General features: G+C 34.5%; 1 protein-coding gene across 2 annotated transcripts; it reads left to right on the forward strand.

The window, feature by feature from the left end:
• Positions 1-9,384: 9,384 nt before the first annotated feature.
• Positions 9,385-21,586, forward strand: LOC100805122 (pentatricopeptide repeat-containing protein At3g14730). 2 transcript variants are annotated; one of them, XM_026129697.2, is made up of 2 exons: positions 9,385-11,736; positions 19,550-21,586. In XM_026129697.2, exon 1 carries the CDS (start codon positions 9,452-9,454, stop codon positions 10,208-10,210), a length of 759 nt encoding a protein of 252 aa, XP_025985482.1. In that variant the 5' UTR covers positions 9,385-9,451; the 3' UTR covers positions 10,211-11,736; positions 19,550-21,586. The 2 variants fall into 2 exon arrangements, with proteins under 2 accessions (XP_025985482.1, XP_025985483.1); XM_026129698.2 differs by lacking the exon at positions 19,550-21,586 and having other exon boundaries at positions 9,385-11,408; positions 11,487-12,138.
• The last annotated feature ends 2,280 nt before the right edge of the window (positions 21,587-23,866 follow it).

Genomic DNA, 23,866 nt, shown 5'->3' on the forward strand with positions numbered 1-23,866 from the left:
AAAGTGCACAACGGAAATTAAAGAGTGTAGGGAAGAAAAAGACAAACACAAGAGTTTTATACTGGTTCGGCAACAACCCGTGCCTATATCCAGTCTCCAAGCGACCTACGGTCCTTGAGATTTGTTTTCAACCTTGTAAAGTCCTTTACAAGCAAAGATCCACAAGGGATGTACCCTCCCTTGTTCTCTTTGAACAACCTAGTAGATGTACCCTCCACTAGAACTGATCCACAAGAGATGTACCCTTTCTTGTTCTCAGTCACAACAACCCAAGTAGATGTACCCTCTACTTGTACCACAAAGGATGTACCCTCCAATGTGTTAAGACAAAGTTCTCAGGCGGTTAGTCCTGCGAAACTTTATGAAGGGGGAAACAGAAGAATTCTCAGGCGGTTAGTCCTTTGAAATATTTTGTTTATGGGAAAGGGAAGAATCAAAAGAATTCTCAGACTGTGTCGTTTTGAATTCTTTGACAAGGGAGTAGGGAGACACAAAAGAATTCAGGCGGTTAGTCCTTCGTTCTTTTGGAAAAGGGATAAAAGAGACACAAAAAGAATTCAGGTGGTTAGTCCTTGGCAAATTCGTTTTGGCAAAAGGAGAAAGGAATGAAAAAGATGAATATCACACTTTTGTTTTCAAGGTTTAGAAAACCAGAAAACTTTAGAAAGCTTTTGGCAAAGGAAGAAGAAGAAGAAATTCAAGAAGATGCTCAAAGAGATTCAAAGGTTGTAAAGGATTGTAAATAATTGTTATGAATGAATGTTAAAATCAAGTCAAGGTCTTGCTTTTATAGACTCTTCATGTCTGGTCAAGAAAACCATTAGAAGAGTTATAACCTTTAGAAAAACTTGAAAACCATTGGAAGAGTTACATCTTTTGATTTTTATTCAAAACTTATCACTGGTAATCGATTACCAAATCATTGTAATCGATTACACAAAGCATTTTTGTGAAAGGATGTGACTCTTCACAATTGAATTTGAATTTCAACGTTCAAACACACTGGTAATCGATTACCAAAAATCTTGTAATCGATTACACCATTTTGAAATTAATTGGAACGTTGTAAATTCAGTTTGAAAGCTTTTGAAAACAAACTTTGCTACTGGTAATCGATTACAGTAAACTGGTAATCGACTACTAGAGATTCAAAACTCTTTGGTAAAAGCTTTTGTGAAAACTTCATGTGCTACTCAATGTTTTGGAAAACTTTTTAGTACTTATCTTGATTGAGTCTTTTCTTAATTCTTGAATCTTGAGTCTTGAATCTTGATCTTGATTATTTTTTATTCTTGATTCTTGAAACTTTAAACTTGATTCTTGATTCTTGAAATCAAATTTCTCTTGATTCATGAATTGTTCTTGACTCAATCTTGAAGTCATTCTCTTGGGCTTTTTGTCATCATCTTTGTTATCATCAAAACAACTTGAATCAATCTTGATTCATCACCATGAAGCTTGCTTCTGCAAACCTCCCTTCTTAATTATTCCGAGGCCACTTGATCCAATAAGTGATATCAGAGCAGGTATCTTGAGAAAAGTTTCACAACTTCAAGATTCATGGCCTCCTCAAATTCTCTGTTTCCTGAAGGAAACTCCATCCATAGGCCACATATATTTAATGTTGAGGGTTACCACTATTGGAAAACCCGAATGCAAATCTTTATTGAAGCCATAGATTTTAACATTTGGGAAGCAATAGAAATAGGACCTTACATACCCACCATAGTAGATGCAGGCACTAGCATAACAACACAAAAACCTAGAGATAAATGGACTGAAGAGGATTGAAGAAGAATCTAATATAGTCTTAAAGCCAAAAACATCATCACTTATGCCCTAGGAATAGATGAATATTTTAGAGTGTCAAACTGTTCAAATGCAAAGGAGATGTGGGATACTCTCCAACTTACATATGAAGGCACCACTGATGTCAAAAGATCTAGAGTCAATACCCTTACACATGAATATGAATTATTTAGGATGAACCCTAATGAAAACATCCAAAGTATGCATAAAAGATTCACACACATAGTCAATCATCTTGCCTCCTTAGGAAAAACCTTTCAAAATGAAGATTTAATTAATAAAGTTTTAAGATGCTTCAGTAGGGAATGGCAGCTCAAGGTAACTGTCATTTCTGAAAATAAAGATCTTTCCTCTATGTCTCTTGCCACTTTGTTTGGCAAACTGTAGGAACATGAAATGGAACTTCAACGTCTCAACCAAAATGAAGATACTGACAAAAGGAAAAGAAGCATAGCACTCAAGGCCTCCTCCTCAATGCAAGAAGAAGAAGAAGAAGAAGAAGAATCTGATGATGAAGAGGACTTCTCACTCTTTGTGAAGAAGTTTCATAAATTCGTCATAAATAGAAGAATGGAGAGAAGCCATAACTTCAACAATGGGAAGAAATCCCAAGAAGTTTCTCCTACACTTAAATGCTATAAGTGTAATCAACCTGGTCACATAAAGGCAAACTGCCCCTCAAATGAGTCATGGCCCGAGAAGAATGAGAAGAAAAGATATAAAGAAAGAAGATCCAAGAAGGTGTATATTCCTTGGGATGACAATGACTCATCCGATGGTTCAGAGAAGGAGATCAACCTTCTATCCAAGGACTATGAAAGTGATGAGAACATTTCTCAAGAAGTTTAAGTAAGAAAAACAAAAGTCTGACTTCCATCTTTAAAGATCTAAGCACTTGAATCATGAAAAAGGTAACATCAAAACCATTATCTTTTAAAATAAAGTTGGTTGAAATTTCTCTTTTATTTAACTTGTTTATATGAGGACTAACAAAATTTTATTTGTTTGTCTTGTTTGATTGCTATAATGAGTTTGTGCTCATATGTTTAGTTGAGTTATCTTCCTTTCTCAAAATATGAAGATTATCATGGTTGATGATACCATAATCTATATCTTTCAATTGTTGTATGATTACTTGTATGATGTGTTTAGAAGTATTTGATTGATTGCTCATGTTTTTCAAAACCGTTATATTATATAAAATTATTTTTTGATATATTAAAACTTTCTATGTTCATCTTAGTAAGTGTTGATTTTTTATTATTGTTGTTTTAGAACAAGTGTCTGGTAATCAATTACCTTCTCATGTAATCGATTACAGGCAGTTAGACTAAGTGTAATCGATTACAACATTTCTGTAATCAATTACGTAATCGATTAAAGAACGTATGTGTCTATAAATTCGAAATTTCAGAAACTGCGAGAACGCGATTTCTGCAGAACTCAAACCCAAAATCCCTAAATCTTCAAAACTTGATTTCTCCCTCAATTCTCAACCAAATCACGTCCCACAAAGCCCAAAATTCATCTTTTTTCATTCTCTTTCATTTCAATCGATTGAAATTTCGAATAAGTTTCTCAAATGACGGAACCATCAAAGAAGCGAAAAGGGATTGCGACTTCATCCACAGTCACTAGAACACGAAGCCACAAAACATCCAAGGAGCAAACATCTCAAATTCCTCCCTCAATATCATCTCCTACGTTGTTTTCCTCGAAAGAACAATGTATCCGGTACAATTCTCTTTTCTCTTCTCGTTCCATTATCGACCCTAAGTTCGTAGACTTAGCTTTCTTTGATGATGAAGTGTTTGATTGCTTTCAAGCATTTCAAAATTTTGGTTTAATTCAGTTTATCTCCATGAAACTTCCTTTTTACCCTGAATTGGTTAAAGCTTTTTATTCAAACTTGGAAATTCAAGAAGATTCCTTGATTTCTAAAGTGTATAAGATTAAGATGATCATAGACCATTCCCTTTTCTTGGATCTCACTCAATTATCAAGTGACGGTGTACCATCTAAGGGTTCACTTGATGATGAGTGGAAGTTTGATTTCTCTGTGTCTGATGCCCCCCGGATGGTTTGCACCAACCAAGCAGATATGATCGGAAGGCTTCTTGCCTGTTCATTGGCATTTGAATGTCGCATCATGCACTACTTGATTATGCGCATCCTACTCCCTAGATCTTCCAACCTTGCACAAGTGTCTGAGGAAGATTTGATAATCATGTGGGTTTTCTTAACCGGTCGTCAAATCAACTGGGCTCATCTTATGAGATATCGCATGCATAAGGCATTGCGATCAAATGCTCCACTCCCATATCCCCATTTGATTACTTTGTTTCTACAACATTTCAATGCCCCTCTTGACTCTGAGCCCTTTGTCAAAGTCAAGAGATCCTTCTCTATAGGTGCAAATGTAGTTTCTTCCTTCGATTACCACAAAGAGAGGGATGGCTCTTGGGTAAAGAAGGATGCTCCAGTACAGGCCGCTGAAGACTGCTCTCCATCACCACATTCTCAGAGAGATGACTCTTCATCTCTTATGCACAACATTCTTGAAAGGTTTGATGGACTTCAAACCTACTTTGGTGAAAGGTTTGATGCTTTGGAATGACAAGTGGACACGCGATTCAACGCAATAGACTTAAGGATCACAAAGGTTGAAGAAGATGTCACCATCATTCGCGATTGCCTTGATTTACCTCCACCACCACCATCAGTTTAGACATTATTATTATTATATTTTGTTTCTAAAGCCTTGTATTTGGCTATATGTTTATGACATTTGAACACTTAGTATTTTTAATATTTGCTTAGTATGACTGAATATTTATGGGTTGTGATATATGACTATGTGGTTTGCATTTCAATTTGGTTTTATTCATGTTTTGCTTTATGTATGGTTTAGAATCTTTTATGTTTATTTTACAAAGTATGCTTTGTGTATGTATGTTTTAGAATTATTCATGCATGTTTTATTTTACGCACTTTGGCCTTTTTGATGTTGCCAAAGGGGGAAAGAAAATGGGTATTTTAGAAATAAAGATATTGTATTTTTCAAAGCTTTAAAATTAAGCATAAATTAAAAAAGAAAAGGGGAGAAAGAGATGAGTGAACGGTAGGACAAAACTTGTATGCATCCTCTTGATTTCAGGATTGTCATCATCAAAAAGGGGGAGATTGTGGAAGTAATGCCTTCCAAGATTATTTTGATGATGCCAAAGAATCAAGATTCAAGTTTCAAGAATCAAGAACAATCAAGATCAAGATTCAAGACTCAAGATTCAAGAATCAAGAGAAGACTCAATCAAGATAAGTACTAAAAAAGTTTTTCAAAACATTGAGTAGCACAAGAATTTTTTTACAAAATCTTTTACCAAAGAGTTTTACTCTCTGGTAATCGATTACCAGAAGGTAGTAATCAATTACTAGTAGCAAACATTGTTTTCAAAACTGATTTACAAAGCTGTAATCGATTACCATGAGCATGTAATCGATTACCAATATTTTAAAACGTTAGATTTCAAATTTCAAGAGTCACAACTAATGAATAAACATTTTCAAATCATTTTGAACTTGTGTAATTGATTACACAATACTTGTAATCGATTACCAAAGTTTCTAAACATTTTAATTTTCAAAATTTAAATATGAAGAGTCACAGCTGTTGATGTGTAATCGTTTACACCTTGATGGTAATCGATTATAGTGACTGATTTCAAAAAATAAATTTTCAAAAGTCACAATTCTTAAAGTGACTTATTTCTGAAGATTTTTTCAAAAGTCACAACTTTTTAAGTGACTAGTTTTCAAAAGAGTCACAATTTTTAAAAGGTGACTAGTTTTAAAGAAATTGCCAAGAGTCATAAACTTTAATTTAAGTCATCAAATGATTATAAATATGTGACCATGGCATGAATTTCATGACAAGTTTTCATAAGAAGTTTTTTACAAAATTTTCTGATTCATTTCTCAACTTCTTTCTAAGAGTTTTTGTTCAAAACTTTCTCTTCCAAGAAAAGTTCATTGTTAAAAAACTTGTGCTATTTTTCTTCTTCATTCACTTCTCCCTTTGCCAAAAGAATAGAAGGACTAACCGCCTGAATTCTTTTGTGTCTCCCTTCTCTCTTTCCAAGAGAATTCAAAGGACTAGCCGCCTGAGAATTCTTTTGATTCTTCCCTTCCCCTTAAGCAAAAGATTTCAAAGGACTAACCGCCTGAGATATATTTTGTTTCCCCTTACAAAGATTCAAAGGACTAACCACATGAGAATTCTTTGTCTTAACACATTGGAGGGTACATCCTTTGTGATACAAGTAGAGGGTACATCTACTTAGGTTGTTGTACTGAGAACAAGAGAGGGTACATCTCTTGTGGATCAGTTCAAGTGGAGGGTACATCTACTTGGTTGTTCAAAGAGAACAAGGGAGGGTACATCCCTTATGGATCTTTGGCTTGTAAAGGATTTTACAAGGTTGAAAGAAATCTCAAGAACCGTTGGTTGCTTGGGGACTGGATGTAGACACGGATTGTGGTCAAACCAGTATAAATCTTGTGTTTGTCTTCTTCTTCCCTATACTCTTTAATTTTCGCTGTGTACTTTTAATTGCCGCTTTACTTATCATTAAGTTATTGTTATGTACTTTCTCAACTTAGTAGTAAAGCCTAATTAAATCTAGTAACAATAAGAAGGATAAGTTTTTAATTAGTCAAGACACATTAATAATTAATTCAATTCCCCTTCTTAATTATTCTGAGGCCACTTGATCCAACATTACATGTATGTCATATACTTGAATTATTTTAATACTAATTTGTGTAATTCGTTTGTTTTCAATTTAGCAGGAGGCTTGCCATGCCATCGCAAAGACGTTGGAGCATCATCTCAGCCTAAATGAAGTCTCGCCAGGCACATCGACACATGAGGTCATCCAAAAATGCCTCAGGATTGCCAGGGGTGTCACAGAAGACCGCAATGGGCATGCTGGGTCTCGACGTAGGTGGCGCACGGATCAACCATAGTTTATTGACACCTTTCATATTATCAGTTTTGGACGATGTATTTACATGTTATTTTTAAATTATGTTTATATTACTTGATTCGAAATTCATAGAAATATTAAGAATGAAAGTAACTAAATTAGAAATGTTATATTATTATTGCCTTAGTAAATTAGAAATGTCATTTAAAAATTAAAACATATCTACATTATTTATTACTAATTAATTAATTTAATGAAAATTTGTTTAAATAAAGCTTAAATTTTAAAAAGACTTGCGAATCAAGTTGATCCGTAAAAGGCATGCAAATCAAGTTGATCCGTAAAAAACATGCAGATCAAGTTGATCCGCAAATGTAAATAAGGCAGGAGCAGTTTTAGAATTTTTTAACTATGTTGGGTGCACTAGCAATAATGCTGGGTGCACCTAGCAACAACCTTTGGTCAAAAGCCTACTAGGCACACATATAGGAAAAAAAACAACTCTGGTATGATTTGAATTCGTGGATTCCTTATCCATGTGATAAATGTGTGAGCTAATAAATACAACTTTATGTTTATATTATTGTTATTGTACACTTATATATATATATATATATATATATATATATATATATATATATATATATTTTAAATGTAAATATATTTAAAATCTTTGAAGTAGATATATTTTATCATTATAATACATGTTTATCTATTTGTTAAGTATATTTTGTAGTTAGTTAATTTTTGAGATGTTAAATTATGAACATGAGATATGGTTGTGAATAAGTGAGTGGTTAATACTTGATGTGATATTACTTATGTTATGAGTTGTGAATTATACAATAACCCGACTGGTTTTTATCTTGGAAAAAATGTTTATGCCGAAGTATTAAAAGAAAAGTGTATGTTACAAGTTAGGAACCTGAAGTGTTAAATTGTAGTACAATGTGTTAAATGTTTTTGAAACACTAGTGTGAGGTCGTGAGTATTGTATAATTCATGAGTATTGTCTGCATGCAAAAATTGTTTTTAGGGGTTGGACCTGAATCAGGAAGGTGAGACCCTAACTGATTCTTCAAAGTCTAGGCCTCGGGGGTAAAGACACTCGGTTTAAGTGCTCTTTTAAGCTTATGTTGATCTCGTAACATTCTCGCAAAACAGAGTGACCTTAACTGGTCACCTTATGATTTTACTTAGTGAGAGTCACTTGACATACCCATTGTGTGGCGCATCTTGTTATGTACTTCTAAGCGCCCAGTGTGATTTTTCACTGACATGGTACCACATTGCATATAGGATTGAGTCTCATTATAATTGTTGCATAACGCTTGTGAATTGTGTTTATTATGAAATTGGTGATTGTTGTTATGTCTTGACTCGAGTGTGTGATTCATGTGTAATGTGATTGGTGATTGAAAAATAAATTTTAAATGATAAAGTGATGAAGTGTCATGGATTGTATTAAGTTGAATTATGTTATGAATAATTGTATAATGTATTTTGCTTATGTTTTTGTTTATTCGTATTTTATTTAGAAATGTGATAACTCACTCCCGGTGTTTGTTTGTGTTTGGGCATATGATGAGTTTCATGCTAGAAATGAAGAGGCTTAGCTTGTGCTTGTGAAATGCTCTAACAAATGTGACATTGGGACATATTAATTTATTTCATATGTCATAATTCCATAAAAATATAGTTATTTTATGTTTTCCGCTTTAGTGTGACTTCTTTTCATTCAGAATATGTGACCTTATTTTGAGCTGAGATGATTTTATCATTTATTTAAACAAGTTCTATTATGATTTCACTAAGTGAATGTGAACCCTTTACCCTTTTGAAATGTTTTTATTTAAATGTGTTTTAAAACTTTTAATTAATTCTACATTCTTATTCCTTTTATTATTAGTATATATATATATATATATATATATATATATATATGTGTGTGTGTGTGTGTGTGTGTGGGATAGAGGGTGTTATAGGGTCACTCACGTTGCTTCAAATATGATTTATAATAAACATAAAGTCATTTAGTATTAGAGGGAAGTGGGATGAACATTAATTTGAATGACACGTGTGGAGGGACTCATTCGGTGCGATAAGAAATTTTTTGTATAATATTGTCAATCTTGTATGATGTTGAGGTACTACTGGTACCATTCTATTAGTGATGTTGAAGAAGATATTAAATAAGGGAGGGGAAGATGCATTTTTTTGGTAGTTTATAATTTTTGAAATAAAATAAATATAATAACAATTTTTAGTCACTACTATTTTAAATTTCTTATTAAAAAAATTCAGTTAACAGAACAAGTATCATTATTGAAAAAAAATAATGTATTAAAATATGATACTTTAAAAATTTAAAATATCAAAATACAACTTTTAAACATTAATTACTAAAATGAAACATATGAATGATACAATGAAGAAAAATGACATTAAATCTTTTTTTAAAATCCTCTAAAATCATAGTTGAATATTCCCCGTAAGTCCGGTTCGTGTGACCGGTTGGACCTACCGCTTACTCCTAGATAGGTTTATAACTATGCAAAAACATAAACAACAAACATAATAATCATTCTCTTCCAGAACTAAGATTGACTCTTCTGTTCGGGAACTCTTTTTTCTCTCAACCTCACTCTTCGGGATAGATGAATGGAAGAACACTCTTGAGAACCGTCATCCCCAAACCACAACAACACCACCACCATTGTCGTGGTTTCTCAACATACGACATAGGAACATGCATTTCCACCCTCCAATCATGTGCGCACAATGCAAACCTCTCCAAAGGCAAGGAACTTCACACCCACTTGCTCAAAAACGCGTTCTTCAAATCCCCCATCGCCATCACCAACCTCATCAACATGTACTCCAAGTGCTCCCTCATCAACCATTCCCTCAGAGTCTTCAACTTCCCCACCCATCACAACAAAAACATCTTTGCCTACAACGCGCTCATCGCTGGCTTCCTTGCAAACGCGTTTCCCCAACGTGCCCTTGCTCTGTATAACCAAATGAGGCATCTAGGTATTGCTCTTGACAAGTTCACTTTCCCGTGTGTCATCAGAGCCTGTGGTGATGATGATGATGGTGTCATGGTTATGAAGATTCATGGCTTGTTATTTAAGCTTGGCTTGGAATTGGATGTGTTTGTTGGCAGTGCGCTGGTTAATACTTACCTGAAATTCGGGTTAGTGAGGGAGGCGTACCGGGTGTTTGAGGAATTGCCTGTGAGAGATGTGGTGCTTTGGAATGCCATGGTTAATGGGTTTGTGCAGATTGGGAGGTTTGAGGAGGCTCTTAGGGTGTTTAGGAGGATGGAGGGAAACAGGGTGGTTCCTTGTAGATACACAGTTACTGGGGTTTTGTCGATATTTTCTATGATGGGGGATTTTGACAATGGATGAGCTGTTCATGGGTTTGTGACAAAAATGGGTTATGAATCCGGAGTTGTTGTTTCTAATGCACTGATTGATATGTATGGGAAATGTAAATGTGTTGGTGATGTGTTGAGTGTGTTCGAGATGATGGACGAGATATATATTTTTCATGGAACTCGATCATGTCGGTTCATGAACGGTGTAGTGATCATTATGGAACTTTGAGGCTTTTTGATAGAATGATGAGGAGCAACAGGGTTCAGCCTGATTTGGTCATTGTTACAACAATACTTCCGGCTTGTACTCATCTAGCAGCATTGATGCATGGTAGAGAGATACATGGGTATATGGTTGTAAATGGGTTGGCAAAGGAAGAAAGTCACGATGTTTTTGATGATGTTCTACTGAACAATGCTTTGATGGACATGTATGCAAAATGTGGGAACATAAGAGATGCGCGAATGGTTTTTGTTAATATGAGAGAGAAGGATGTGGCATCATGGAACATCATGATCACTGGTTATCGAATGCATGGTTATGGTGGTGAGGCATTGGATTTTTTTCTCGTATGTGTCAGGCTCAAATGGTACCTAATGAAATCAGTTTTGTTGGATTGCTATCTGCATGCAGCCATGCTGGCATGGTGAAAGAGGGGCTTGGCTTTCTCTCAGAAATGGAGTCAAAATATGGTGTTTCTCCATCCATTGAACACACACCTGTGTGATTGACATGCTTTGCCATGCAGGGCAGCTGATGGAGGCATATGATTTAGTTCTAACAATGCCGTTTAAGGTTGATCCCGTAGGATGAAGGTCTTTGCTAGTAGCCTGTCGTCTCCACAACGACATAGACTTGGCCGAGGTTGCTGCTAGTAAGGTGATTGAACTTGAGCCATACCATTGTGAAAATTATGTGTTAATGCCAAATGTTTATGGAGTTGTTGGTCGATATGAGGAAGTATTGGAGTGGAGGTATACAATGAAGCAACAAAATGTGAAGAAGAGACCAGGCTGTAGTTGGATTGAACTTGTGAATGGTGTGCATGTTTTTATAATAGGTGATAGGACACATCCACAAATTGAATATATTTATGTAGGCTTAAATTCATTGACAGCAGTTCTGCAAGAGCATGGCTACGTCCCCTTTATCTAGCATTTGGTCTGCAAAGAAAGTTAGGCATGAGTTCATGACGACTTATGTTGTTGGGATGGATATGTGTTGAAAGGTAGATCAATAAAGCCTTGGCCATTCAATCTTGCATTTCAAATGAAGCAACCTTTAATACCATCCTTATAAAATGCAGAAATTTAGGAGATATTACTTGTGGAGGACTAATTTTAATGGTCTCTCAATGTTACACCTTATTGAGATTTAGGGTTTCAATGTGTAGTTGAATGCACTATGCAGCAGTCACAGCTGAAGAGACAACAAAATAACAGGTCAAGCCTTTGACAGAGGGAGGCCTCTGTCAGAATCAAGACGAAGAAGCCTCAGATGTTTCATTGAACAATGATGATTCTGGGGATAATTTGAGTGATACAACAACGCCTTAGGTAAACTGCAACCTCTCTTTTTCTTTTACTATGCAATATTTATTTTTTTCCTAAATTTTCTTTGTGTGAATGGTGCCATTGGCAAAGAGGAAAAAAGAAAAAGATTAGGATTTCTCTCCAATTGAACAACTTGATTAATGATGATAGAATTTCTCTTCAATCATATGAGCCAGAGTTATAAATTGTAGTGCAAAAATTTAGCCTTTAGTGTTTGCTTAGAACTGCAACTAGTTTGTTCCAATTTTGAATGGAAAGCTTAGTGACCAACTTTACAATTCATACATAGAACATAAATATTAGGGAAGAGAGCAGAGTGATATCTAACAAAGGGTGACACACAATGTTGTTAATGGCGGATGGCGGTTCATGACGGACAAAAAAATATATACATATCAATATAAATAAAAAAATTAAAAAAAAACAATGGATTGCATTCAAATAAACTAAAAAAGTTTCATGAGTTCATACAATAACTAAGTACCAACACCAAATAAACTTATTCAAGAGTTCAAAATAAGCAAACAATTGATTATTCCTCCCTTTGTGATTTTTGCACTGAAATTACAAACAATTGTGTTTGTATCCCCTTCCACCAGTGGATGACAATATTTCCATCTAGGGTTTGTCTTATTTTTCCTTGTTGCAGTTGCAGTAACAACATTGGATGATGGTTCAGCCATTTAGAAGAGGACTGAACAAAAAAAAATGTGGTGTCAAACAGAAAAAAAAATAAAAACAAGTGTCAAAAATAAAAAAAGGGTGTCAAAAATAAAAAAAGATGTCAAATAGAAAAAAGAGAAAAAGCTCCCGACATAAAAAACGGGTGTCAAACAGAAAAAAAAAAAACAACAAAAAAAATGCACCAGAACAATGTCGTCACCGTCGACGTCTCTCGGTCGTCTGCGTCCTCTCTCTCGTATGCATCTTGCTTGGGTCTCTCGTGTATGTCGTGCGTCATGACTCTCGTGTACGTCGTGCTACTGGCCTGTTGCCGCCATTGTGCTCAAGAACGTCGTGTGCGTCGCCGTCGTCGTCACCGCCGTTCGTGCGCTGGAGACTGCTGTTGGTCACACCACTGAAGACTGTTGTGTTGTTCTGTTCGTGGCTTTGTTCTCGCGCTCCAAGTTTCCTTTTGCAGGAGAAACTCGGGTAGGGTTGAGTCAGGTCAGCCCAACCCCTATGTCGCGCACGTTTTAAAAAATAAACCTGCTATTCCGTCATTAACACTGTAACATCCCATTTTTCGTAAATAAAATTTTAGAGAATAATGATGTTTTATAATTAAATAAATAAAGAAAAATAGTTATAATAAAATAATAATTTTAGAGAAAAAAAGCTATTTTATTTATTCATTTGATAGATGATAAAATGGAGTTCCTTTTTATAAAATAATAAAAATAAATTAATAGAGTAAATAATAAGTTATGAGTATGCTAGGTATAAATAGCGATGTTAGGTCAGTTTTCAGATTGACAATGCCTCCTCTTCCCCTCATTTTCGTTTTTCTTTCTTTTCCTCCCAAAGCCCTTTCTTTTTCCCGCAGCCCTCCAAATTTGTCTTAGAAAAACTATAATCTTGGACTCATTCACCGTTGGATCGTCATGAAATTTGAGCACCACGTTTGTAACCCAATTCTTAGCATTCTAACCGTTGAGAATTGCAAAAATATGTCAGGGCTAAGAGAAATACCCTTCGCACTGTAGCTTTTTCTTTTCCCGCAGAACCTCAAAACTGTCTCAGTAAAACTATGATCCCCGTTTCTTTAACCGTTGGATTTCCACGAAAATTGTATATTTTGTTCAAAATTCAATTGCGGACACCTTCACCGTTGGGATTTACGAGATAATAATCGTGGATGGAGAAAAAGGAATCACATGAAGACAGTACAAATGGAGGCTTCAATCCCTTCTCCGTCTCTCTGACGTTTGAGAACTCTATCGGAGCAGTCGGAGAAAAAACTGGAGGAATCTCAGGGAACCACTAGAGATGCCACTATTGCTGTTGGAAGACACGTGAGTCCTCTTAGAGGTAAGGGATAAGTTATTCACAATTGAGGATTAGTGAGAACATGTGTAGGGATCCTTAGAGGATTAAATTAGGGTTTTATTTTGGAATGTTTATTAAATTTCTATTTTTCCTTTATGATTATAATTAAAATATTGATTTTCTAATGAGAATTGCTCGATAAATTGTGCTATTGATATTTGTATATTTTGACCTATGATTTTGATATAATTGTGTAATATTATTTGAGAGGTTTTACTCCCAAGGTTGTGATAGTCTTTTGTATAAATTGTTATATTGAGGATATGAAATTATGATTCAAATTGTGAGTATGTGGTGAATTGAACATGTGATGAATAATGGAATACATGTATATTGAGATGTGTATTGTGTTGTGAGCTATGAATTGTGCAATCACACAATTGTAAGACCCTTTAAGGGCGACAAGTTTTGCGTGAGGAGTATTGTGATGGGATCCATTGTGGGAACCCGACGAGTTTAATCACAAGCGCAACGAATTAAAATGATTTTGAAAATAATTGAGTAGTTGTGTGTATTGCATAGTTCATAGGTAAAGTGTGTATGATTCATGAGGTGTGATAACATATTATTTTGAGATTATAACATTGTGATTGAAATCGAGTCTATGTGATAAATTGAGTATGCACGTGATTGAGATGTTGTGTGCATTGAGTTGTAAATTGTGGATTGTACAATCACGCGACTATAAGACCCTTTAAGGGCGACGAGTTAATGTTAAGTTCCTTTAAGGGCGACGAGTTAATGCTAAGACCCTTTAAGGGCGACGAGTTAATGTCAAGACCCTTAAAGGGCAACGAGTTAAAAATATTTGAGAACAATTGATGAGTCATGTGTCTTGTATAGTTCATAGATAGAGTCTGCATGCTAAAATGTTTTCTGGGTTGGACCTGAATCAGGAGGGAGAGGCCCTGACGGACTCTTCAGAGTGTAGGCCTTGGGGGTCACCCGACTTGAGTGCTCCTTTAAGCCTATGTTGATCCCATATGGTTGGAATATTCTCGCAAAACATAGTGAGAGTGACTTGACTTGCTAGTGTGTGGTTTGTCTTGTCATGTACTCCTAGGCGCTCGACGAGGTTTTTCACTGACATGGTACCACATTGCATATAGGCTTGAGTCTTAGCATAACTGTTGCATAAGCTTGCTAATTGTTTATAATGAAATTGATGTGTTATTATGTCTTTATCGAAGTGTGTGATTCTTGTGTATTGTGATTGATGATTGAAAGGTATGATTGATGATTAAAAAGTAAAATTGGAATGACAAAGTGGTGAATTAATGTGAGCTATGCTAAGTAAATTTTAGTTGGCTACTATATGTTGTCTTGTTTCTCTTCATTAGTTAGGAATGTTGTACAAGTAAGCTTCATGATGATGAACCAAGTTGATTCAAGTAGTTTTGATGATGACTAAGATGATGACAAAAAGTCCAAAGAATGATTTCTAGATTGAGTCAACAAGTTCAAGATCAAGTTTAATTTCAAGCTTCATGAGAAGAAATCAAGAAGATTCAAAAATCAAGAGAAGTTTGATTTCAAGATTCAAGAAAAGATGAATTCAAGATTCAAGAGAAGAAATCAAGAAGACTTCACAAGGGAAGTATTGAAAAGATTTTTCAAAAAACAAATACAACACAATTTTGTTTTTCAAAAAAGTTTTTCTCAAATTTTCTAAGTTACCAGAGTTTTTACTCTTTGGTAATTGATTACCAGTTTCCTGTAATCGATTACCAATGACAAAGTTTGATTTCAAAAGTTTTTTAACTGAATTTGCAACGTTCCAATTGATTTCTAAATGGTGTAATCGATTACAAGATATTGGTAATCGATTACTAGTGTATCTAAACGTTGAAATTCAAAATCAATTGTGAAGAGTCATATCCTTTCATAAAAAGCTTTGTGTAATCGATTATATGATTTTGGTAATCAATTACCAGTGACAAGTTTTGTATGAAAAGTTAAGAGATGTAACTCTTCCAATGGTTTTCAGGTTTTTCTCAAGGTTATAACTCTTCCAATGGTTTTCTTGACCATACATGAAGAGTATATAAAAGCAAGACCTTGACTTGCATTTCAATTAACTTTTGAATATCTTCTTCTTCTTTTTCTTCCTTTACCAAAAACTTTCAAAGTTTTCTGGTTTCCAAACCTTGTTCTTTCACAGAAAAAAAAAGTGTGTTATTCATCTTTTTCATTCTCTTCTTCCTTTGCCAAAAAGAATTCGCCAAGGACTAACCGCCTGAATTCTTTTCGTGTTTCTCTTCTCCCTTTTCCAAAAGAACGAAGGACTAATCGCCTGAATTCTTTTGTGTCTCCCTTCTCCCTTTTCAAAGAATTCAAAACGACACAGTCTGAGAATTCTTTTGATTCTTCCCTTTCCCTTAAACAAAAGATTTCAAAGGACTAACCACCTGAGATATCTTTTGTTTCCCCTTCACAAAGTTTCAAAGGACCAACCTTCTAAGAACTTTGTCTTAACACATTGGAGGGTACATCCTTTGTGGTACAAGTAGAGTGTAAATCTACTTGGGTTGTTGTGACTAAGAACAAGAGAGGGTACATCTCTTGTGGAACAGTTCAAGTGGAGGGTACATCCACTTGGTTGTTCAAAGAGAACAAGGGAGGGTACATCCCTTGTGGATCTTTGCTTGTAAAGGATTTTAAAAGGTTGAAAAGAAATCTCAAGGACCGCAGGTCGCTTGGGAACTGGATGTAGGCACGGGTTGTTGCCTAACCAGTATAAATTCTTGTGTTTGTCTTCTTCTTCCCTACACTCTTTAATTTCCGCTGTGCACTTTAATTATCGCTTTTACTTTTGGTTAAGTTTCTATTTCTGTTCTTTACTTTCTTAACATTATAGTAAAAGCCTAATTGAATCTAGTAACATTAAGAAGGATAGATTTTTAATTAGTAAAGGTTCATTAATAATTAATTCAATCCCCCCTTCTTAATTATTCCGAGGTCACTTGATCCAACAAATGTGATAACTCACTCCCTGTGTGTTATTTGTGTTTGGATCCTGTGATGATCTTGAACTTTGTGTTCGGCGGAGCAGATGACTAGGTGAATTGTTGAAGAAACCTTGTACTGAAGGACGTTGAGACACAATGCTCTGATAGGATGTGACATTGGGGCATAAGTTTATATTAATTGCATGATGTTAGTCTATTTCATTTTACCTCACTGATTTAACAAAACATTTTGTAAATCTTGGCGACCTTGTTTCGAGCCGAATATATTTTTAATAAGTTTTATTTGGTAATTGAAGTGAATGTGAACCTTTTATCCATGTGATTTTGTTTACCAATATATTTTTATATATTTTTTTTATTTATATATATGTCGGGGTAGAGGGTGTCACAAACGCGATTCCGCCATGACCACCATGGCGCCGCCATATGCAACCCGCAATGCCACCGCTATTTGGTGGCATTTTTTCGAAATTCCGTGACGCCATTCCACCATGGCGCCGCCATGGCCGCTTTTTAATAACACTGTGGCACATGACAACTTATTTTCGAAATGGAAGTCTTGATGTTTGGTTGGAGAAAGTTTTAGTCCAAATAGGTGTTAGACTTTTGGAAAGCATACCAATTGTCATTGCAGGTTACACATTTATAAAAGAGTTCGTCTCCACAGGTACTTGGGATAAAGGTTACCAGTTCAATAATTATGTACAAATTTGATTGAATGTCATTAGTTTTGGTTCAACTAACTAAAGATAACTTAAAGTAAAAGAATAGTGAAAATAACGGATTTACGAAAATAACGAAAATAATAGAATTACAGGAATAACGGAATTTAGTGCGTCGGAAATACGTAAAATTACGGAAACAAATTTAATTAATTCAAGAAAACATAGGATTATATTTCATCATTCATATCCTTAGTATCCTAATAAGATTACCATATATGAATCATTTTCTAACATTACTGATGCACACATTAAGTTGTCCCAAGTTGATCCCTCAAACTTGGAACCTAAGAATATTTATTAAATATCGATCACTCGCATATGCAATAAATACCCTAACATTACAATTATATTCTCGTGTTTTTTGCAATCAAAACTTTATGCTCTATTCCTGGCTACGTAACGTAAAGAGTGAAATCATTATGTTCAAATTCTAAGATTACTTTTCCGTTTCACTTAAAATCCAATTTCATGACACTAGTAATCAAATAGAATCAAGCATTATGAGTAGAATGAAATCACCAATAATGAGTAGAAAAGATTCATACATATATAATATCAAAATGGATATATAAGGGTATAAAGATTATGTCCAATCCTTAAGAAAAATTAACCGATCATTACGCAAACAAGAGAAATGACAGGGGATGTGATCCACGGTCACAACTCTGCAGCGCCTCAACTCTACTTTTCCTTTTCTCCTTCTTCTTCCTTGCTCTCTCTGCATTTTTCTCTGCTTTTTGGTTATGCTGGATGATCTTCTCCCTTCAACATACATGACTATTTATAGAAACACAGCCTAGGAGAGCAGACAAATTCGCCCAGGCGAGCTGTAGCTCACCCAGGCGAGTTGCTTGCTTAGGGCTGAAGTAAGATCTTTAGCCCAGGTGAGCTGGTTGCTAGCCTGGATGAATTTGAGGTAAGAAATCTTTGTGAAAAGATCATTTTGCCCTTCCTTTTGGCTTTGTTTCTGAATCTAACAAACAACCATCAAAGCCTATAAAATCATGAATGAATCTTTCATATTTAAACAACAACATTAGTAAATGTACACTATATATAAAACAATTAGATTTTAAGGGTAATTTATAAGAAAATTATTATAATTGAAAGATAAGGGCTAACAATTTAATCCCAAAAATAATTGAAATTTGACACTTATCAATAGGTTGTCGAGAAGGGAGCTTTCACAATTAAGGATTGGTGGAAGGCATTTGAATCTGAAAAAAGTGCTTGCAAGAAAGCTTCCAGAAGTATCCAAACTCCAAATTTTGCTACTCGAATGACTAGGAAAAAGTTTATAGAATCAATGAAAAATAATTGAGATTGTAGTTTTCTAATTTATCTATCATTTTTTAAGTCATTAATTTCTATTTATGCGTTTAACTTTCTTACTGTAATACTTGTGAGGATTTCCTTTAGAGGGAATGACCAATGACCAAAGAACCAAGATGTGTTTGGATTTCAATTAAGTCATTACTTTAGCTTTTAATGTATAGAGATGACTTTCCAATTTGTCCTTACTCCCAACTCTCTAACTTAATTTCTTTCATTATATATAGATTTAATTTGACTTTTGTTGCTAATGCATTTCCTTGTTTGATTTTCTTTGTATTGATATTTGTTGAAATTGATTATTCACTTTGCAATGTTCTTCACATTCTGATGTTTTTGTTTCTTATTGAACATGGACCAATGCATCACTTTTCTATCATAATATTAAAGTATACAGTGTCAAATTTTAGACACTAGTCCTTTATCAATATCTCAAGATGATGTATCAAAATTTTCTACACTTACAGTTGAATGCAAGGCTTTATGGGATAAGGTTGAAATTTGCAATCATTGCTTGATAAAACAACCAAACAAGCTGATCAAGCTTTTATCGTGCTGCAATATCTTTAAGCTTTTATTTGAAAGAAGGTTGATAAATTGGAAGCATCTCCTGAAGAAGCTAATATCTATAAGCTATCATCTGATAAATTTCGAAAATATAATGAACTAATGCAACGAAAGATAAAACTATTGTAGGACAGTCTTAAAAAATCTGATGAAGAGATAAATTCTTATGTTCAGCTATATCAACAGTGGGTGAAGGAATTTCAAGATACACTTGACACTGGAAGAACCAGTGGAAGATATGCCATGGGAATTTTGGAGTCAACTGTTATTTCTAATTGATGGTTGAAAAGAAAATATCAGTAGATGATGCCAAGCTTTTGAGAGAAAGGTGTTGAAGAGAGTCAGGCGTATTAGCAATACATATATGGCTTGCAAAGAAAAGAGTGAACCTGAGGCTATTTCTACATTTCTTGGACTTTTATCATCTGCAAAAAGGTATTGACTTTTAATGCTAAATTGCAATTTGTATATCCTTCATGGTCTTCTTATTTTTATATTTAGTCCAGGATTACACGTGATTCATATTGCAACAGAGATGGAACCAGTAGCTAAGGTGCACTCATTGCATCCTTATCCTTATGTTCTTTTCTTGTGAACTCATTTTATCTTATCCTTTATGTTTTAGATTCTTTCTTGATCTTCATGATCTCCCATATAATGTGCTCTTCAACTGTTATAACACCTACTGGAATCTTAAAGTGGAATGTGTTAGGACTATGAGAGAGGTGAGTTAGTTACTAAAGTTAGGATATTGATTAGTTAATTAAGGGATTAGTTAGTTACTTAGTTAGTTAGATAGAGTGGTTTATTAGATATAATTAAGGGAAGAAAGATAGGAGAGAAAGAGATCTTATTATTTGTAGATTGAGCATTAATTTATTATGAAAGAAAAAATCGTTTGTGAAGGAAAAATCCTTAGAGGATAATTTTCTCTTTTATTTTTTGTTCTTTTCTTTTGAAAAGCTGTTAAAGAAAAGTTTCAAAATCATGGATGTAAGAGGACATTTTTTTTTTAAATAAAGGTTTTTACCCCTAGCGGTATGAAAAGAGAGGTCATGATTATATCGTCTATGTCTATACTGCTCCTCGCGGAGTAGATCCCAAATCCAACCAACACTGGAAGGCCAGCCAGGCCATGAGTGTGGTGGTAACGGTCTTCCCAAAAAGCTACTCGAACCGGGGTCGGAAGGGGACGACCCTAATGTTGTTGTGTTGGCAAAGCCTACTTCTTGGGTGTTATTTTGACTTGGACCTATTTTAAACAAGTCGAGGCGTTTCTATTTGCCTTTTGGCCAGTGTTGTTAATAGCGGATGATAGAGCATAGAGGAGAAGAACCCAAAATCTGCCATAAACATATTGCGGATGACGTGGTGGCCAATGGCAGACACATATATATATAGAAACTAAAAAAACAGTAGATAACAGTAAATATAAATAAAAAACAGAAAAGGCAGCAAATATAAATACCAAAAAAAGCATATAAATACTAAAAACAGTAGATAATATAACAGAAAATAAAAATGATCAATCTGTTCTACTTCATACAATAAGAAACAATCATAAAATTAGCAATGGAAGTTCGAAACTTCAAATTCAAATATCAGCAAGCTTCCAAGTTCCATAAAACACCTCGTTCAAGACTTCTGATATAACAACAAAATGATAAAAAAAAAATAATTCAATGCAAACCAAAATATTAATGTCCTGAATTTCTAATCTTCTGGCTCTTCCTCAATCCCAACATATTTAATTTCATTCTTATCTAGTGGGGTATATCCCTCCTCCTCTTCTCCTTCATATTCAAAGTTAAATAATTCTTCTCTTTCCTCAGACTTAGAGCTCTCAAATTCTGTTTCTTCATCAACTTGAACCTCTTTGCCTTTCCCTCTTCCTCTTGAGGTTGAAGTTGCACCTGGACTTGGACCTTTCTTGGAGGCTTGTTGGGCAGCTCCAATAATAATACTCCACTTGATGGCTCTTTTCTTTTTTTTGCTTGTTTTTCTCCATGTATACATTCTTGGCTCTCCAACTCCTGAAGCTTCATAAACAGTAGCCCAATTAAGCGTGGTATCGTCAGCAAAAACCAACTCATTAACTATAACATTTGTTTATGGAGAGAGGAAAAAAAACACCATCCTTGGATAGGAAACACATATATTATATAGTATAAAAGAGAAATACATAAGTCCAATTATTATAGAGGCTTAAATCAAAAGGTCCACTATCGCAATGATAGCTATTCTACCAACATAATGTTGCCATGCCAATAAAACTGCTTATGCATCTTTTTTTAATTCTAATTTTAATTTCTTTGATTAAGCATTAAGTACACTTTGCTCTCATAAAATTACAATATTTTTATTGGGATGTACAAAATTGTGTTGCTCTAAGGACCCTTATTAAGAAACGAAAAAGAGAAATGTTTTATTAAGATACACAAAATTGTGTTGTTAGTGATTTTTTTTTACGTTTTCTTATGATCTTTACAATAAATATTTTTTCTTTTTAAGTTTTTTAACCAATATCTAAAGGCATTTGTTCAAAAAACCCTCTCATTAAATCAAAAGCTTAATTGTAATTTTTAGTCTTTCCGTTAGTGAAACATTACGTGGAATTGTGAAGCATGGAGCCAATAGGAAAGCGTGGATGGATTGATAATTTGATGTTGTCACTTGTCCTTAAAGGCTTAAACTGTGTCTTGGTCTCTCTGTCCCACCAATAAAAAATAAGCCTTAAATACAATGGTAGTTAATTTTAGTCTTCCTATTTTAAAATAAAGATATTTGATTTTTCATTTTAGAAAATATATAATTTTGATTGAATCCTCAATTTTGTATACATTTATTTCTTACATTTTAATTAAATCATTTTTTGATGGTACTTCAAATGAATATGTTAGTTCTAGGGTTTCGTTAGACCAAAATAAAAATAAAATAAAATGTAGAAAAACTTGGGGATTAGACCAAAATTGCGAATTTTCTAAAATAATGAGACCAAATATCTCAATTATAAAATGAAGGGATTAAAGTTGTGGATTGAGTAAAATATAGTAGTATAGAGAGGAAGCATGGATTTGATTTATTCATTGAAGGAGTGTACTCCACATATGGAGATTTCAACTGACTTATGAATGATAATTACAATAATTGAAACTAAGAAACAATAATAATTATCTATTGTTAAACTAACAATAATAATTATCTACAACTAGTGGAAAAAAGGCGCTTCGTGCCTGGACATGAAAGTTACTTATATATGTAGTTAAGTGTAACTTGTTTTGAGAGGTATAACTATTGTTGGAAGCTAAAATAAAATGATGTAGTGGTTATAATAGTTGAGGGTAAAAATGTCTAGAAGAAAAGTGACACTAAATAGGATTATTCTCTTTATAATAGTTATAGATAATAATTAACTACTATTAAACTAACAATAATAATTATCTATTGTTAACAATTTATCACTACATAATAATATGAAGATATCATTAACAGACCAAGCTAGAGCCTATCCAATATGCCCCAGCAAGATAAAGTCACCATTTGTGACCTTTATCTTGGCTGTTAGCTCTTGAAAACGCACAGCTACCAACTGTTTTGTGAGAATGTTTGCCAATTGATCTTTTGTTGACACATGTGACACTTGAAGTCGACTTGCTTGAACTTGTTCGTGTACAAAATGATAGTCAAGAGATATATGCTTCATACAAGAGTGAAGCACATGGTTTGCACATAGATAAGTTGCACCAACATTGTCACACAAAATACATGGTGAGTGTGACAGAGGACCTGTAATTCTATGAGTAGATATAACAACCACATGAGCTCGGGAGTGGCAATGACATCAACCATATGTTTAGCCTCTGTAGATGATCTAACAACTGTCTTTTGCTTTTTGGAATGCCAAGAGATGGGATTTCCCCCCAAAAAGATTATGAAGGAAGATGTGGAGGTTTTATCATCTGAATTTCCATCCTAATTTGCGTCTGTGTATGCCAACAAGCTGTTAGTGGAAGATCTTTGAAGCATTATACCATAGTTGATGGTGTGTTTTAGGTAACAAAGCAAGTGTTTCAAATGTTGTAAATGAAGAGTTGTAGGTTTATGCATGTACTGGGAAAACTTGTCGATGGAAAATGACAGGTCTGGGTGCGTGAGATTGAGATATTGAATGGCCCCTATGATCTGGAGAAATTTCATTGCATTAGTGGTAGTTGTGCCATCATCCAGTGTGGCAGATGGAAATAGGGGTGTGGGTGCTGGTTTTGCCTCTTCTATGTCAAACTTTTCCAGAACATCATGAATGTACTTGTGCTAAGAAAGGAAGATCCCTGATTTGGTGAGTATGAGTTCAATGCCAAGGAAGTAGTGAGGTGCACTCATGTTTTTCAGTGAAAATCTGTTTTACAAGGCTATGATGAAGGCATGAAGAAAATCATTATGGTTGCCTATGAGCAGCAGACCATCTACATATGCAAGGAAAAATGCTTTCAC

The sequence above is a fragment of the Glycine max genome, chromosome 8 (genome assembly GCF_000004515.6).
Source record: "Glycine max cultivar Williams 82 chromosome 8, Glycine_max_v4.0, whole genome shotgun sequence".
In the NCBI taxonomy this organism is placed as follows: domain Eukaryota; kingdom Viridiplantae; phylum Streptophyta; class Magnoliopsida; order Fabales; family Fabaceae; genus Glycine; species Glycine max.

Excerpts from the sequence above, each read along its gene's own strand:
- LOC100805122 (XM_026129697.2), top strand. The coding sequence starts at position 9,452 with ATGAATGGAAGAACACTCTTGAGAACCGTCATCCCCAAACCACAACAA.